The following is a 16,369-nucleotide window of genomic DNA, read 5'->3' as shown; positions in this document are numbered from 1 at the left end:
AGGCCAGAGAGGTAACCAGGGATCACATTATATGGAATCTTGATGCATAATAAATTGTATCGAATTGATTTGAATGAATGAGGCATTTCTACCATTTTGGAACTCTTCCTGCCTCTTTCCCCTTGCACTGTGTAGTACATACCATATCCTATGCCCTAGGCAGTGTGAGTTGAAATTCTTCCAGGCCGGGCATGGTGACTCATGCCTGTAATCCCAGCACTTTGGGAGGCCGAGGCAGGCGGATCACAAGGTCAGGAGTTTGAGACCAGCCTGGCCAATATGGTGAAACCCTGTCTTTACTAAAAATACAAAAAAATTAGCCAGGTGTGATGGTGCACGCCTGTAATCCCAGCTACTTGGGAGGCTGAGGCAGGAGAATTGCTTGAATCCGGGAGGCGGAGGTTGTGGTGAGCCGAGATTGCACCACTGCACTCTGGCCTGGATGACAGAGTGAGACTCAGTCTCAAAAAAAAAAAAAAAAAAAAAAAGAAAGAAATTCTTCCCTTGGAATTGTTTGGTGAGAAATGGGAAATCTGAAATTGATGGGATGACGTTGCATCTACTCAGTTATCAAGCTAGTGCCCATCCCCAAACCTCTCCAAGAGGCCAGCACACCCAAATATACCCTTAGAATGTGAGCTCTCAGACATATATATTACCCACACACCCATACAGCCCTGCAAGGACTTGTACCCATTAAAAGTTTGAGAGAATAGTTATTCTTTTTTCTAAACTGTTCAGCCACAGATGTGGGGTTGGAATTGCTGAGCACATCAGCCTGAGATAAGGCAGCTCATTGCGTGGGTTGTTACAGGTACAGCTAAGGTTGACTGCCTGGTACAAGTGGTGATTATCAGTATGTGTTGGGTACAGAGGAAAAATATTTGACTTACTGTGGAACAAAGTGTCTGGGCAAGTATTGCTGAGGCAGATATAGCTGAAAACCTATTAGCCTCAAAGTTAACTCTGAAGGGATTAAAGAACAGCATTTCTGGCTGGGCGAGGTGTCTCACGCCTGTAATCCCAGCACTTTGGGAGGCCGAGGCGGTCGGATCACCTGAGGTCAGGCATTCGAGACCAGCCTGGCCAACATGGCGAAACTCTGCCTCTACTAAAAATAAAAAAGTAAGCCGGGCGTGATGGCAGGTGACTGTAGTTCTAGCTGCTCGGGAGGCTAAGGTAGGAGAATCGCCTGAACTGGGGAGGTGCAGGTTGCAGTGAACCAAGACCAAGATTGCTCCACTGCACTCCAGCCTGGGCAACAGAGCAAGATTCCATCTCGGAAAAAAAAAAAAAAAAAAAAAAAAAGAACAGCATTTCTGTTCTTTATGTTGCTAATTGATGTGATCTTGTTTACTAACAAAATAAGAAGAGTGGAGGTCTCACTCTGTCACCCAGGCTGGAATGCAGTGGTGCAATCGTAGTCCACTGTAACCTCAAACTCTTGGGCTTTAACGATCCTCTTACTTGAGTCTCCCAAGTAGCTAGGACTACAGGCATATGCCACTGCGCCTGGCAAGTTGTAAAAGTTTTTTAGAGACGGAAGTCTTGCTGTGTTGCCCAGGCTGGTCTTGAATTCCTGACCTCAAACCATCCTCCCACCTCAGTCTCCCAAAGCAAGAAGAGTTGAACTTTTAAAATTGATTATTATGAAATCCTTGTGGTTCTACTTTCAAAGTTATTTTCATGTTTGCCCCTTATTTTTTATGTTTCTTTGCCATCCCCTTAAGTCTTCATCAGCTCAACATCTGTATTTCAACAGCATATTCATAGTGTCTCTGATTATGGTCTCGCCCCATTCTAGTTTATACTGATAGCGCTATCAGTACTATGTCTAAAGTCCTGTTTTTATTATACTGCTCACTTCCTCAAGAGCCTGAAGTGGCTGTCTGTTGTCTACTGAATCAGATGGTTTTGTTTTTTGTTTTTTTTTTTTGAGCCGAGTCTTACTCTGTCGCCCAGGCTGGAGTGCCATGACGCAATCTCGGCTCACTGTAATCTCCACCTCCTGGGTTCAAGCAGTTCTCCTGCCTCAGCCTACCGAGTTGCTGGGATTACAGGCACCTGCCACCACGCCCAGCTAATTTTTGTATTTTTATAGAGACAGGGTTTCACCATGTTAGCCAGGCTGGTCTCGAACTCCTGACCTCAGGTGATCCACCTGCCTCGGCCTCCCAAAGTGCTGGGATTACAGGCATAAGCCACCGCGCCTGGCCTGAATCAGATCTTAATATTTCACCTTGCTTTCACTCCCTGCGATCTTAACCCAAATTAGCCATATTTTCTACTCTTCCTTACTCTTTGCTAGGAAGGCTATTTTCTTTATGTTTCTCTACTCTATCTTTCAGTTTATATTTTGCTCATTTGGTTCCTCCTTTTTTTTTTTTTTGAGACAGAGTTTCGCTGTTGTTAACAGCCCAGGCTGCAATGCAGTGGCGCGATCTCGGCTCACCGCAGCCTCTGCCTCCGAGGTTCAAGCGATCCTCCTGCCTCAGCCTCCCGGGTAGCTGGGATTACAGGCGTGTACCACCACGCCCAGCTAATTTTATATTTTTAGTAGAGACAGGGTTTCTCCATGTTGGTCAGGCTAGTCTCGAACTCCTGACCTCAGATGATCCCTGCCTCGGCCTCCCAAAGTGCTGGGATTACAAGCATGAGTCACTGTGCCCGCCCTTTGGTTCCTCCTTTTTTTAGTATCTTTTCTCTCCCTACCTCATTGGCTATCTAAATTATACAAATCCTCTCAGTTGTGCATAAGTCCTGCTGATAGCAACTAAGTTTTTCTTTGCTTTTTTTTTTTTTTTTTTGAGACGGAGTCTTGCTCTGTTTCCCAGGCTGGAGTGCAAGTGGGGCAATCAGGCTCACCGCAACTTCCGCCTCCCGGATTCAAGCAATTCTCCTGCCTCAGCCTCCCCAGTAGCTGGGATTACAGGCGTGCACCACACGCCCGACTAATTTTTCTATTTTTAGTAGAGACAGGGTTTCACCATGTTGGCCAGGCTGGTCTTGAACTCCTGACCTCAGGTGATCTGCCTGCCTTGGCCTCCCAGAGTGCTGGGATTACAGGCGCCCAGCCTTCCTTTGCTTTTGAAAGATAAAGTGAAGTCAGAAAGATCATGGACGCTCCGGGGTCAGCAGATCTGTGACTGAATCCCTTCCCTTCCATGTATTAACCTCGAGCAGGTTATTTTCCCTTTCCGTGTGTAACCCCATTTATAAAATGAGTGAAATTATTAAAAGGGGATGTTTGAGGCTGGGCGCAGTGGCTCACACCTGTAATTCCAGCACTTGGGGAGGCTGAGGCGAGTGGATCTCTTGAGCTCAGAAATTTGAGACCAGCCTGGGCAACTTGGCAAAACCCGGGCTCTACCAAAAATACAAAAATTAGCCGGGTGTGGTGGCACACACCTATAGTCCCAGCTACTTGGGAGGCTGAGGTGGGCAGATCGCGAAGCAGAGGTAGCAGTGAGCCGAGATCACGTCACTGCACTCCAGCCTGGGTGACAGAGTGAGACCCTGTCTCAAAAAAAAAAAAAGGGGGGATGTTTGAAAGTGTCTAGTATACTGCCTGGCACATAGCAGGCATTCAGTAAATGGTGACATTATTATTATTTTTATTATTTTGAGATGGAGTCTTGCTCTGTCGCTCAGGCTGGAGTACAGTGGCACAATCTCAGCTCACTGCAACCTCTGCCTCCCGGGGTTAAGCAATTCTCATGCCTCAGCCTCCTGAGTAGCTGGGATTATAGGCTCGTGCCACCACGCCCAGCTAATTTTGTATTTTTAGTAGAGACAGGGTTTCACCATGTTGACCAAGCTGGTCTCGAACTCCTGACCTCAGGCGATTTGCCCACTGCGGCCTCCCAAAGTGCTGGGATTACAGGTGTGAACCACCACGCCCAGCCCCAGTGTTGACATTATTAATACTTGTTGAATCCCTTGCCCCACAATAGTTTAATAGGTAGGCAGGCTCAGGAGTCATATTGCCAGGATTTGAATCCTAGATCTGCTTCTTACTAGCTGTGTAAACACATTGCTTTACCTATTTCTCAGTTTCCTCATTGTTAAAATGGAGTTAATAATACCTATTTCATAGGGTTGTGATGATTAAATGAGATAATTCATCTGCAGTCCCTGCTACATAGTAAGTGCTTAAGAAATGTTAGCTCTCATTTTGGTGTATTTTCTTTGAATTTATAATACGAGCAATTTTCCCTCACAGTTTAGCACTTACTTACATTATATATTCTTTAATTAATTCAAGCTTTTTGACATTGTCACCCCAAGCAGAGAGATCACTGTTAGTTTTGTGGAGACCATGCATTATACATTTATCTTTAGCCACAGTGCCTGGAACAACAATGGATATGTAGTTGGCATTCAATGTGTACTTAATTGATTTTATCACTGCTAAGTACCTTTTTCTTGGTCTTGAGTTTGATAATAATAGCTATCTTTAATCGAGTGCTTTTATGTGCCAGACATTGTTCTAAATTTAGCTTCATATCATCTCATTTCATCCTCACAACAACCATATAAAGATTCTCTTATTCTCATTTTTTAGGCAAAGAAACTAAGGCATAGAGGAGTGGAGCCTTTTACTCAAGATCACTTTGCTAGGAAGTAGCGGGACCAGGACAAGCATAGGCATAAGCAGTGGTTTTTTTGTTTTTTGTTTTTTTTGAGAAAGAGTCTTGCTCTGTCACCCAGGATGTGCCAGTAGTACAGTGGTGCCGTCATAGGTCACTGCAACCTTGAACTCAAGGGATCCCCCCGCCCTCCACCTTCCAAGTAGCTAGGACTACAGGCACGCACCACCACATCCAAGTAATTTTTTGATTTTTTGTAGAGACAGGCTCACTTTGTTGCCCAGGCTGGTGTCAAACTCCTGGGTTCAAGTGATCCTCCCACCTTGGCCTCCCAAAGTGCTGGGGTTACAGGCATGAACCACCATGCCTGGCCATATAGGCAGTCTTAATTCAGAGCTATGCTCTTAACCATTGCATATTCCGAAACTGGTATGGTTAAAGGAAAATTATACCTTTGATATTTAGTATCCATTTTCACTTTAGTCTAGAACTTTACTGTTATAGTACAGTGGCTATTTTTTAAAGTCAGGTTGATGGACATGGTGACTCACACCTGTAATTCCAGCACTTTGGGAGGCCAGGGTGGGCAGATTGCCTCAAGTCAGGAGTTCGAGACCAGCCTCACTAACATGGTGAAACCCCGTTTACTAAAAATATACAAATTAGCCTGGCATGGTGGCGGGCACCTGTAATCCTAGCTACTTGGGAAGCTGAGACAGGAGAATCACTTGAACCCAGGAGGCAGAGGTTGCAGTGAGTCAAGACCGTGCCATTGCACTCCAGCCTGGGCAAAAAGAGCAAAACTCTTGTCTCAAAAAAATAAAACTTTAAAAAAATAAAATTTTAAAAAAGTTAATTTTCATTGTAGTGATATAAAAACAGAATGTAAACCTAATTTTCAGAGTAAAACACCGAGATGACCTCATTTTCATAATCACCACATAGGCTATCATTTTCTCATTTGGTGTAAATAATGTTTTTTTGTTGTTGAATTTGTTTAAAATACTGAGTTACAGCATTAGATCCTGTCAAATGAAGAGAAATCTTTTTCCCACCTCTGATGATAGTTACTTTCAATATAATTTGACTTTGCTTTGACTTTGCTTTGGATGAAGGTTCATTTGGAGATTCAGATTCTGCCGATATCAGCTAAAAGCACATAAAGAATTTTCAGTTTAGAGTAGTTCCTAGTGTGGATGTTAGCTGTAACGTATAACAAATTGATTTGCTTCATACTCTTCTTAAAAGTTTTAGCCAGGATATGCTTTTTTAAAATGAGAGGTCAGTGATAGGAGAAATTGAGTCCTAGTTGTTTTTTTTTGTTTGTTTGTTTGTTTTTGAGATGGAGTTCTGCTCTGTTGCCGAGGCTGGAGTGCAATGGCACGATCTCAGCTTACTGCAACCTCCGCTCCTGGGTTCAAGCGATTCTTCTGCCTCAGCCTTCTGAGTAGCTGAGACTATAGGCATGTGCCATCATGCCTGGCTAATTTTTGTATTTTTAGTAGAGACGGGGTTTCACCATGTTGGCCAGCCTGGTCTCAAAACTCCTGACCTCAGGTGATCCACCCACCTTGGCCTCCCAAAGTGCTGGGATTACAGGTGTGAGCCACCACGCCCAGCTGAGTCCTAGTTTTAAAAAGAACAAAATTGCTTACACAGAACTGAAAGACTTGTCTTTACCTTTGGCCTAGTCATCTGGTTTCGAGGATTATGTAACATTTCATAGGAAATACCCAATTATTTTCCTCCAAAAAGTTGTAGCACATCAGTCTAACATAAAACCTTCATTTACTAGACTGCTTGGAAAAGGAGTTTTCTCATTAACCAAGTTAGCCAGAAGATTCAACTCATCCTGGTAAAAATATTTCCAAAAAGCATCACTTGGCCAAGCGTGGTGGCTCATGCCTATAATCTCAGCACTTTGGGAGGCTGAGGCAGGCGGATCATCTGAGGTCAGGAGTTTGAGACCAGGCTGACCAACATGGAGAAACCCCATCTCTACTAAAAATACAAAAAATTAGCCGGGCATGGTGGCACATGCCTATAATCTCAGCTACTCGGGAGGCTGAGGCAGGAGAATCGCTTGAACCTGGGAGGCAGAGGTTGCGGTGAGCCAAGATCACACCATTGCACTCCAGCCTGGGCAACAAGAGCAAAACTCTGTCTCAAAAAAAAAAAAGCATCACTTTACTTTTTAAATTTTTATTCATTTGTCTATTTATTTTGAGACAGAGTCTTGCTCTGTTGCTTAGGCTGGAGTGCAGTGGCATGATCATAGCTCACTGCAGCCTCAAACTCCTGGGCTTGAGCGATCCTCCTCTCAGCCTCTTGAGTAGCCAGGACTACAAGCATGCGCCACCATGCTTGGCTAATTTTTAAATTTTTTGTAGAGGCAGTTCTCACTATGTTGCCCAGGCTGGTCTTGAACCCCTGGCCTCAAGTGATCTGCCCACCTTGGCCTCCCAAAGTGTTGGGATTGTAGATGTGAGCCACTGTGCCTGGCCTCACTTTTCTTTTTGATATTTTAAGTATGCTCAAGGGCAAATAAATGTATCTGTAAACACGTTATTCCTTTGTGTGCTTTAGGTTTACTGAAGGATACATCTCTTAAGTGTAAAATACATGAGTCATTGAGTTACTAGTTTTGAACAAATCCCTGATGTTGGTGATTATACAGGGCAATATACAAAAAGTCCTGCTTCTCTGGGTTCCAGTAAACTATGACACTGTTGTCCTTGTGATTTGAGTTTTAGGGTATCTGATACCTGAGTCTTGCTGGAAACTTTAAAGAAAATATCTTAATATTTAGGAATTTAGAAAGTGTTAAGGCTTAGATTAATTCTGGTGCTTAGCTAGCAAATGACCCTATAATATTCCCAACACCCCCACTTCCTCAACCCCTCCCTATCTTTCCACCCCCCAAATTTAGGTCATCCCAACAAAGGAAATCAGAAAAGTCTAGATGAAGAAGAGTTCTCCGCTGAGAATATGCAGAGAACAGCTGATTATTAATTGATTTTTTTCATATTCTATAAAATTCCCATAGCTCTGTAGCTTATTTAATAAATTTTGATAGATGATTAATAACTTGATACTTTGGCATACTTCTAAAGTTTCTAAGGAATGCTCTACTTTTTAAAGACAGTCAATAAGAAAAGACCTATTTCCTTGACTTTTTTGTCAGATCTACCTTTATGCGTTATATATTCAGCCATTTTCTGGATGGGCGTGTGTGTGTTGGGAGGAGTTATACATACACAAAAATGAGTAGAATGCAGTCCCTGCCTTCTAGAGGCATATAGTCAGTCCAGTCCTGTTTGTACCTTGCATTTATGAAGTTAAGAAAAGTCACAGGTGGAACCTTTCTAAGCCAAACTTTTGGGTTGCAAAAGTACTCCTTGGTTACACAGCATAATTCTGCAACTGGAGCTATTTCACTGTTATTGAATTTTGGAATTGAGCAGTGGTGGGAGTACTTAGGGATCATTTAGTTCTCACATAGTTGTAAGGATTTAATGAGAGAAAAACCTTACACAAATAGTTTAAGTATTCAGTAAATGTCAGTGAAATCTGAATATCATCTATAATTGGTGAAAAAGAGACCCAGTCAAATGAAATGACTTGCTTAGTGCCGTGCATCTAGTTAGTCATCAAGTCTGGCTTAGATTTCAGGCCTCATTATTCCTAGCTTATATTCGTCATTCATATCTTCTGCCTCAAAGAGCTTGCCAGAATGGAAAAGGGAGGCTAACTCAATTAATCAGTAATTAATTATGTATCACCTGGCTGCCTGGCACTCTGCTGGACTCTAGTGAGTACAGAGGAATGTTTCCATAGGTGCCAGGGAGCTGGAGAAGGGAGCAGGTTAGAGGAAGGACATCAGCCTATCTGGAGCAGAGAGCTATTAACTTAGGTATCAGATAAGTAGGATGGGGCTAAGTGGAACATTGGGAAATCTAGGCCTGCCCTGTGTGACTACATTCTTTTTCCTGTAAGAGTCAGCCTTATGAGAGAATGTAATGTGGCACATTCCACTGGAGTTAGCCCTGGGTTTAAATTCTGGTTGTAATGACACTCTATTCAAAACCTACCAGTGATTTCCCATTTCATTAAAATTCAAAGTCCTCATAATTGTTTGCAAGGCCCTATACAATCTGGGTCCCTACTACCTCCTTGGCCACCTCTCTGCTGTCTCTTGCTCACTCTGCTGTAGCCACCCTGGCCTCCATCACATCAAGCACCCTTGCTTTGGGGACTTTGTACTGATTCCTCTCTTCTCCTAGAATGCTTCTCCCCAAGATAGCTGTGTGGCTTGATCTTTCACTTTGGATCTTTGCTCAGTGTCACCTTATCAGAGAGGTCTCTCTGACCACTCTATATAACTAAGTATCCTCTGCCCACCGCTGTCACTTCAGCTCTTACCTGAATTTATTTCTCTTTATACCATTTATCACTACCTGATATGTTTATTATCTATCTCTTTTCCTTAGAAGACTCTCGAAAGCAAGTGTCTTCTAGGACATGGAATAGTGTAGAGTAGATACTCTGAATGAATGAATGAATGAGTTCTGTAACTCTCATGAGCCTCATTGTGCTCATATGCAACAATGGAATAATAATACTTACTTAAAGGATTGTTGGAGTCAAATAAGTTAATGCTTGTCAAGCCCAGTGTCTAGTACATCATAGTAGATGCTCAGTAAATGAAAATTCATGCCCTCTTTCATAAATGATTTTTATGGCTGTCCAGTTAATAGCTTTAGTGGTATCCTGATTCCCATTTGACTTAGATAAGAAGGACATACCACATGTTAGTGATGAAGAAAAGTGGTTGTCACACATAATGCTATCTTAGCAGAATGCAGTAATTATAGTGCTTATAATTGGAACCATGGAACCACTGAGCTATAGGTAACCCTCACTTAGTAGAATAGATATCTTTTAGAGAAGTCTTGTCAAAAGGCAAATTTTGAATTAAGTGAATCCTATATTTCTCTTATAAAACTGGAATCACATTTTTGTTAGGAAAATATGGTTTCAAAATAAGATGAAATCATAATCTGAAGTGCTACCAGCCTATATATACTTGACTCTGGAAATGTTTGCTTTGTATCTCCAACAATGCAGTAATTTTGGCTAGGGAGAAATAACTTGTACTTACTACTAAGGACTGAGTTGTTCCATTTCTGTTTAGGAATAGAAGCACCCAGGAATCAGAAGATTTTTGCCTAATCGTTGCTTCTTATCAGATTTAGGGACTACTGGCTGGGTGCAGTGGCTCAACCCTGCAATCCCAGCACTTTGGGAGGCCGAGGCGGGTGGATTACCTGAGGTCAGGAGTTCGAGACCAGCCTGGCCAACATGGTGAAACCCTGTGTCTACTAAAAATACAAAAATTAGCCAGGGGTGGTGGCACACGCCTGTAATCCCAGCTACTTGGGAGGCTGAGGCAGGAGAATTGCTTGAGCCTGGGGGTCGGAGGTTGCAATGAGCCGAGATCATGCCACTGCACTCCAGCCTGGCCGACAGAGCAAGACTCTGTCTCAAAAACAAACAAACAAACAAAAAAAAGATTTAGGGACTATTAGCATGTCATTGGTATTATAAGGTAACTGGTACTCAATAAATTTTAGCTTACTTTTTTACTAATCTTGGTGACCAAATTAGGGACAACATTATGACTGTGTCCCCCAAATATTGTTATTTTAAAGAGTACCATTACCAAAAAGTGAATTTGGAACAATTAATTTTTAAATTTCAAAATTCTAATAAGTGAGCGTTCTTTCTTGTTGGACATGGGAGCATTATATGTATACTGTTTCTATAATATTCACAAATTATACAATATACATGAGTCTCCTCATTTTCTTCCACTGAACCAGTCATTTAGCAGGCTGGTGTTTCACAAGTGAAATTGGCATTAATCCAGAGAGGATAGAAAGGACTCTCACAAAGAAAGCTGAATGGCTGGAAGAGCCTTATACTTATTGTGTTATGTTATTTCTTGAAGTTCTGTTGAAACTTGATGGTAAGTGTGTTACTTCTGGGCAATGAGTACTCTATTCATATGTTCTGTACTCCAGCTACTTGTAATAGAAGACAGTGAATACTCTTGGAAAGCAAGCAAGCAAACAAGAAATCATATAACTAACTTCCAACTTCTGTGAATGAATAAATCTCCCCCACCCTCCCCAGTAACCAGAAAAAGAAAATAGAAAGCAAGGCATAAAATAAATGAAGGGCTCTATTGTTGTTGCAGAAATCAGTAAGGGACAGGAGTGTTCAGAGTCCCAGGCAGGCTGACATTAGAGTGTTCCTCCTTATTGATAGATCAGTTCCTCTGGACCCCTGCTTTCTCGGTCTAGGATAGGAGTTAAACATTCAGGATTCAAACATTACCATTCCTAGTCTTAGCAAATATCTAGGAAAAGGTAGAGAAGGCTGAACAAAACCATATGTTTGACTGTATTATGGTATAGACAGCACAGCTGAAAGAACATAGCCATTGGAATCTGATGTACTGGGCATTGAATTTTTGCCCTGCTACTTATTAATTGTATATGCTTGTATAAGATACTTAACCTCTCTAAATACACTTCCTTACCTGCAAAATGAAAGTATATCTACTAAGGCTGGGTGCAGTGGCTCATGCTTGTAATCCCAGGACTTTGGGAGGCTGAGGCGAGTGGATCACAAGGTCAGGAAATCGAGACCATCCTGGCTAACATGGTGAAACCCCGTCTCTACTAAAAATACAAAAAAATTAATCGGGCGTGGTGGCGGGCGCCTGTAGTCCCAGCTACTCAGGAGGCTGAGGCAGGAGAATGGCATGAACTCAGGAGGTGGAGCTTGCGTGCGCTGAGATGGTGCCACTGCACTCCAGCCTGGGTGACAGAGTGACACTCCGTCTCAAAAAAAAAAAACAACAAAAAAAAGTACATCTACTGAGATTGCTGTTGTGAGAATTAATAACAGAGTGTATACAAAGCTCTTAGTATATAGTGCCTGGCACTTAGAGGTGCTCAATTGGTGGTAACCCATTATTAGTAATAAGTATACATTGTCTGCAAAAATGTTGGCTATAGAAAAATTATTGTATTTGATTTGATTTTTTTTTATTGTTGCAAATTGATATCTGGCCTAGAGGCCTTTCTAAGGGTGTTGAAATTTTTAACCATTGCAATAGGAGATCTAGGAAAACTAGCAAATTTTGGGGGGATGATAAAACCACCACCTTCTACTTTGTGAAACAGTTACTCTATAGGAGAAAGGTGAACCTTGTAATTAGTTTTTGGAGGAATGTGTGTGTCAAGGTTTTGATCATAGCATGGTCTCTATTAGTTGCATGTATTAATACTTATTATGAATGGGAAGAGACCAGGGATCTTGGAAGTAGGGTACTCATGATGAATGTATTTTTCTTTTAAATAAATCTTTTTCTTCCTATCTCCCCAGCTGCTCAGATAAAGAATTTGATGAGCCAGCTAGGAACTAAGCAGGACTCAAGCAAGCTACAGGAAAATCTGTGAGTAACTTCCTGACAAGGTTGGGTTTTGTGAGGGCCATTTGAGGACACAGTGTCCTTGCTGCACAGCAGCTTAGGTTTCAGGTCTGGGAAATCAGAATGAGAGGCAGTGGGTCATGAGATAATAGCTGAATCTAAAAGAGGGGCAACAAAGTATATTAATGGATTGTGATTTCCATTGCCTTTCAAAGTCCTTGAACTCTGATTCTTTCTCCTCTCGGGCAGTTTAGCAGAACAATTTAGGGAAGTAGAAAAGGGAATTCGTACCACTATTAAACTATATTCTGCTTATAACTCTGCCTAAATGAGCTTCCTTGTTGGCATAGGACTCCTCATGATCTAGTTTAACTGGATTCCCAACTACAGTCGGCCTTCCATATCCATAGGTTCTGCACCTGTGGGTTCAACCAACCACAGATAGAAAATATTCAGAAAAAAAAGGAAGGTCTCTACTGAAGACGTACAGACTTTTTTCCTTGTCATTACTGAAAACAATATAGTATAACAATTATTTACATAGTATTTACATTGTATTTTGTCTGGAGTTGGTTCCTTCTGGTAGGTTCTTGGTCTCGCTGACTTCAACAGTGAAGCCATGGACCTTTGCGGTGAGTGTTACAGCTCTTAAAGGTGGTGTGGACCCAAAGAGTGAGCAGCAGCAAGCTTTATTGTGAAGAGCAAAACAACAAAGCTTCCACAGGGTGGAAGAGAATCTGAGCAGGTTGCTGCTGCTGTCTAGGGTGGCCAGCTTTTGTTCCCTTGTTTGTCCCCACCCATGTCCTGCTGATTGGTCCATTTTACAGACTACTGATTGGTCCATTTTACAGAGTGCTCATTGGTCCATTTTACAGAGCGCTGATTGGTCCATTTTACAGAGCACTGATTGGTCCATTTTACAAACCTCTAGCTAGCCACAGATTGCTGATTGGTGCGTTTTACAGTCCTAGCTACAGAGTGCTGATTGGTGCATTTTACAATCCTCTTGTAAGACAGAAAATTTTTTCAGAGTCTCCACCCGACCCAGAAGTCCAGCTGGCTTCACCTCTAAGTATTACGTAATGTAATCTAGAGATGATTTAAAGTATACGGAAGGGGGTGCCCAGTGCAGTGGCTCATGCCTGTAATCCCAACACTTTGGGAGGCTGAGGCAGGCAGATCACCTGAGGTCAGGAGTTCAAGACCAGCCTGGCCAAGATGATGAAACCCCGTCTCTACTAATAATACAAAAATCAGCTGGACATGGTGGCAGGCACCTGTAATCCCAGCTGCACAGGAGGCTGAGGCAGTAAAATAGCTTGAACCCAGGAGGTGGAGGTTGCTGTGAGCCAAGATCGCACCATTGCACTCCAGCCTGGGCAACAAGAGTGAAACTCTGTCTCAAAAAAATAAAAATAAAAAATAAAGTATACGGGCGGATGTGGTGGCTCACACCTCTAATCCCAGCACTTTGGGAGGCTGAGGTGGGCAGATCACCCGAGGTCGGGAGTTCAAGACCAGCTTGATCAACATGGTGAAACTCCATCTCTACTAAACATACAAAAATTAGCTGGGCATGGTGGCGCGTGCCTGTAATCCCAGCTACTCGGGAGGCTGAGGTAGGAGAATCACTTGAACCTGGGAGGCGGAGGTTGCAGTGAGCCAAGATTGCGCCATTGCACTCCAGTCTGGGTGACGAGAGCAAAACTCCGTCTCAAAATAAATAAATAAATAAATAAATAAAGTATATGGAAGGGTATGCACAGGTTCTATGCAAATGTTACATAATTTTATATTAAGGACTTGGCAGGAGGAGGCCCTGGAACCAATCCCCCATGGATACTGAGGGACTACTGCATATGTAATCAGAATGGCCCAAGGGGAGCCTGAGGGAGAGAATAGTAGACTGATATTAGGGACTCCTGATTCTTTTTATCACACCCTCTTTTGCTCCATTTCTGCTTTTAGTGCTATTCTTCATCTTTAAAATGTACTGAGCAAGCCGGGAGCAGTGGCTCATGCCTGTAATCCCAGCACTCTGGGAGGCTGAGGCGGGTGGGTCACGAGGTCAGGAGATCGAGACCATCCTGGCTAACATGGTGAAACCCCGTCTCTACTAAAAATACAAAAAATTATCCGGGCGTGGTGGCACGCACTTGTAGTCCCAGCTACTTGGGAGGCTGAGGCAGGGGAATCGCTTGAATCTGGGAGGTGGAAGTTGCAGTGAGCTGAGATCACGTCACTGCACTCCAGTCTAGGTGACAGAGCAAGACTCTGTCTCAAAAAAAAAAATACAAAAATTAGCTGGGCATAGTGGCTTGTGCCTGTAGTCACAGCTGCTTGGGAAGCTGAGGCAGGAAAATCACTTGAACCCGGGAGGCGAAGGTTGGAGTGAGCCAAGATCACGCCACTGCACTCCAGCCTGGCGACAGAGCAAGACTCCATCTCAAAAAATATATACATAATATATATATAAAATAATATATATAAAATATAAATACAGTATATAAATATATATAAAATATATCTATATATGTGTATAGATATATGTATATATGTGTCTATGTATCTACATATATGTATCTATATATGTATCTACATATATGTATCTATATATGTATCTACATATATGTGTCTATATATGTATCTACATATATGTGTCTATATATGTATCTACATATATACATATATGTAGATATATATGTATATATGTATCTACATATATGTGTCTATATATGTATCTACATATATGTGTCTATATATGTATCTATATATGTATATACTATATATGTATATATGTAGATACATATATATGTATCTATATATGTATCTACATATATATGTATCTATATATATGTAGATATCTACATATATATGTAGATACATATATATGTATCTATATATGTAGATATATATGTATATATGTAGATACATATATAGATACATCTATATGTATATACATATATAGATCTATATGTATCTATATGTATATACATATATATGTATCTATGTATGTATCTACATATATATGTATCTGTATGTATCTACATATATATGTATCTATGTATGTATATACATATATGTATCTATGTATGTATATACATATATGTATCTATGTATATACATATATGTATCTGTATATACATATATGTATCTATGTATATACATATATGTATCTATGTATATACATATATGTATCTATGTATGTATATACATATATATGTATCTATGTATGTATATACATATATATGTATCTATGTATGTATATACATATATATGTATCTATGTATGTATATACATATATATGTATGTATATATCAAGCAATATTTTTTGTTTCCTACCCTAGACAGTGTGAGGTGAGAGAATGACTATTATTGTGAGCTTTTTCCAGGGAAATGTGAAATATCTCTGGATATTTTTGTACTGCCTGGGATGTTCAAGCCACTGATTGAGTACCTCTTTCTTTTGACTCCTTTTTTTTAAATCCTAGAGGCCCATTTGCAGTACAAAAAAACCATTAATAATTAGTAGTGTGGTGTGTTAGCCCATTTGGGCTACTATAACAAAATGCCATAAACTGCGTAGTTTATAAACAACAACTTTATTTCTCATAGTTCTGGAGGCTGGGAAGTCCAATGTCAAGGCGCTGGCAGATACAGTGTCTGGTGAGGGCCCACCTTTTCATAGGTGGTGCCTTCTTGTGTCCTCACTTGGTGGAAGAGGCAAGGCAGCTCGTTGGGGCCTTTTTTGTAAGGGTACCAATTCTATTCATGGGGACTCCACTCTCATGATCTAATCACCCTCCAAAGGACCCCATCTCCTAATGTTATCACCTCGGGAATTAGGATTTCAACATACGAATTTTGCAGAGACACTAACATTCAGATCATAGCATGTGGTTTCACTGTTGTCTCAGAAAGCCTTTGTAGAAATGGCTGGATAGTAGAGGAAACCACAAATGAAAGGAGTACTTTTTGTATTTCTACTACTTTCAGTTCCACTTAATGTATTACATATTCTTTCCTCTTCAATTCCCCTTCCTCCCTACTCCTTTTGTATTTTTAACAGGTAAGGCTTCTTTGTTTTGGAGGGAAGAGCTAGAAAGGCAAGTATAAAGAGCAGGTAGGAAGCCAAGGATAAGGCTAGAAAAGAGCCAGCTTTTTAAAGCAAGAGCATGGGATTAGATGTTTGGAGGTTGTTCCCTAGGGTAGGTAGGAAGCTACACTTTTAATACACATTTCATCTAACTGTCTGTGCCTAGATTCTAGTCAGTGGACT

General features: G+C 41.4%; 1 protein-coding gene across 1 annotated transcript in view; it reads left to right on the top strand.

Moving 5' to 3' along the window:
* STX12 (syntaxin 12) overlaps positions 1 to 16,369 on the top strand; it is a 52,517-nt gene that overhangs the window by 4,195 nt on the left and 31,953 nt on the right. Inside the window, 1 exon segment of the mRNA NM_001131944.1 lies at positions 12,045 to 12,114. Within this exon segment, the coding sequence (NP_001125416.1) occupies positions 12,045 to 12,114 (70 nt within the window).

This window comes from Pongo abelii, chromosome 1 (genome assembly GCF_028885655.2).
Source record: "Pongo abelii isolate AG06213 chromosome 1, NHGRI_mPonAbe1-v2.0_pri, whole genome shotgun sequence".
In the NCBI taxonomy this organism is placed as follows: Eukaryota; Metazoa; Chordata; class Mammalia; order Primates; family Hominidae; genus Pongo; species Pongo abelii.
Note: the sequence above shows the minus strand (reverse complement) of the source record. Positions and strands in the feature narration are given on the sequence as shown.